Consider the following 2,614-nt stretch of genomic DNA (forward strand, 5'->3'; position numbering starts at 1 on the left):
CATAAAATAACATAAGTTGCCATTTTTAGCTTACGATAAAAGTATGTTTTTTAGTGTGATTTTCATGTTTTATATGTTGGTTACGTTGTTTTTACATAGTTCTTCGTCGGAAATTATCCGGATTTCAAATTCGATATCGTTACATCATTGGTTTTACCCTACAAAGTATGCTTGGTGCTGTTAAAAACGACATAAAATAACATAAGTTGCCATTTTTAGCTTACGATAAAATAACATAAGTTGCGACATAATAAACACAACATAATTAAATTGGTTTCTACAGATTAGGAAACTGTTTGGGATACAAATTTTGTTCACGATCGATAAAATCCGCTCTAATTCTAACAACATCTGTTAGACGGTCCCGTTCAGCTTGAAGCATATTAAACTCCCTATTTGCCTCTCGAATCCATTTCTTAGCCACTTTGATTTTTTTTTTGTAGTTTCAGCAATCCATTTTTCTTTTTCAATTACTTGATTTGCTACGTCGTTTGCACGTTGGTTGAGTATGCGACTAATTTGAGAGTCCCTTTCGTTGGCTTCTTCAGCGGCCTTCATAGCTTGGAAAATGTCGTCAGACATGTTATCTGGGAGTGGGAAATCTGAGCCTTCCGGAATTGGGTTGTTATCGGAACAAACATAGCAATCTTCTTCTTCACAATGCCAAACACCGAACTCAGATGAATTCATTCTAAATTTTTGAATGTTGTAATGTATCACGTTTAAGATGTATGTTAGTTGCATATTAATAGGGTGAGACCAACATAGAAGTACTGTTTGAAAGGACAATTTTACTGTTCAAAATGACAAAACATTATTCACTCTAAAAACTAGTAGTCAAAATTTTTTAAACCGTTGTGAAATAATGTGAAGGAGTAGTCAAATTGTAGTATAACTTACATAAATATACTGTTTTAATTTTACAATAACTATATATTGTAGATGCTATTAATTGTTAAAGAAGAGTAAATGTTGCAATGTAATTTCTTTGAATTTTACCACCTAATGTTTAGTAAATATTTTTTCATTTATACCACCTAATGTAATATAAATAGTATGGTTTTGTAAAATGGAAATGTTCATTACCACAATCTCAGGTTACTCCACATCGAATATTATACGCTTGCATCATTTATTAAAACCACAATCTCAGGTTACTCCACATCGATTTAAAAAGAAAACTATTAGCAAATAATAGTAAAATAGGATTACATAGGGATTAAAACGACCATCAACAGCTCTGGTATTTCGCATTCTGATGCAGGGGGAACAATGTTCACATTTCTAGTGTGGTATGTAGTTCGAAACACATCAGCAAGATAATATATTTGAACCATATCGGTTAATTCTGTGTTTTTTGTATAACGTGCTGCAGCAATAGCATGACCACATGCTATACCCAGACTGCGCCATTTCCCACAAGAACATGTGTGTCGATTAAGATCTACAACACACGTTGTTTGTAGATCAAATACTTGGAAAATATCAGAGGGGAACGGAGACGGGATCTCAGGTGGAATTTTAGTTGCTTTCCATCGTAGAGACTTTTGCATCCTCCTGTGAAGGACCATCTCTGCGTAAGGGGTGAATACAGTGTTCAACATCCCTGAAAAGTAAAAGGATAGTCAATTATGGATATTTTAATGGTTTATAAAAACTTTCTAAATTACCTCCCACGACACTGCGTTCTGCAAACGTTTGTTGGATGTACTGAACAATTGCATCAATTAGCGTTATTATCGGTACATTGCGTTGACTAACCGATAACACCAATAGGAATTCTGGAATATTAATGTTTAGTACATTCCAACGTATATTTAGGAAATAGGCCCGTGCCCATTTCGTTTTTCTGATGTTGGCAAGAACCTCACGTGCAGCATGACTTAACTTAGAAAATGATTTTTCAAAATCTTGCGTGGTATATGCTTTGCATGCACGGAAGAACAAGTAGTCTAACTTTGTGCTTTGACCAATTCTTACGTGATAGTAAATCAAAACACTCTTAGACGAATAACCATGATAAGCCTCAGGGAATACCTGACCCACAAAAGAAGAAATGGTATCGTCCATATTGATTATGAACGCAACTTCCCTACCCTCTCCGATAGCATCCTTCAACCTCATAAGGAACCAAGTGCAGGAGTTAACATTATTTGTCACCCCGATACCAAATGCTATTGGCGTAGTGTTGTTGTTTCCATCCATAGCAACTGCTACGAACATTGAATTAAGATACTATCCTCGAATACGAACACTACCTATGAAGATGACCGGAAGCATGCATCCTAAGAATGCGTTGATCTATTTCATAGTTAGTACAACACAATTATTAGTTTTCAAACTAATTTAAATCTTTTTAGCACAAAAAATAAACAAATCGAAAGTACATTACCACACATCGAATAGCGACAAAACATAGTTCAAACCGATCCAAAACATCGGTTTTGATGAAAGTGTAACTATGGGGATTTGTACGCTGAATGTTGTGGAGGTAAACATGCAAGTTGGTAAAGCTTTCTTCATGGTCATTGTATGAGAAACTCATCTTTAATGTTGACGAGTTAAACACTAATTTAGTGATAAGTCTTTCCATAAATCACTTCAAAAGTTATTA

At 34.8% G+C, this 2,614-nt stretch overlaps 1 protein-coding gene across 1 annotated transcript; it reads right to left on the minus strand.

Moving 5' to 3' along the window:
* Positions 1–1,208: 1,208 nt before the first annotated feature.
* LOC145131420 (uncharacterized) lies at positions 1,209–2,223 on the minus strand. Its single transcript, XM_079066104.1, has 2 exons — positions 1,671–2,223; positions 1,209–1,606 (listed from the first exon to the last, which is right to left on the minus strand). The coding sequence occupies exons 1-2, from the start codon at positions 2,221–2,223 to the stop codon at positions 1,209–1,211; spliced, it is 951 nt and encodes a 316-aa protein (XP_078922230.1).
* Positions 2,224–2,614: the final 391 nt, after the last annotated feature.

The sequence above is a fragment of the Lactuca virosa genome, chromosome 8, assembly GCF_052849685.1.
Source record: "Lactuca virosa cultivar CGN04683 chromosome 8, Lactuca_virosa_CGN04683_v6, whole genome shotgun sequence".
NCBI classification, from domain to species: domain Eukaryota; kingdom Viridiplantae; phylum Streptophyta; class Magnoliopsida; order Asterales; family Asteraceae; genus Lactuca; species Lactuca virosa.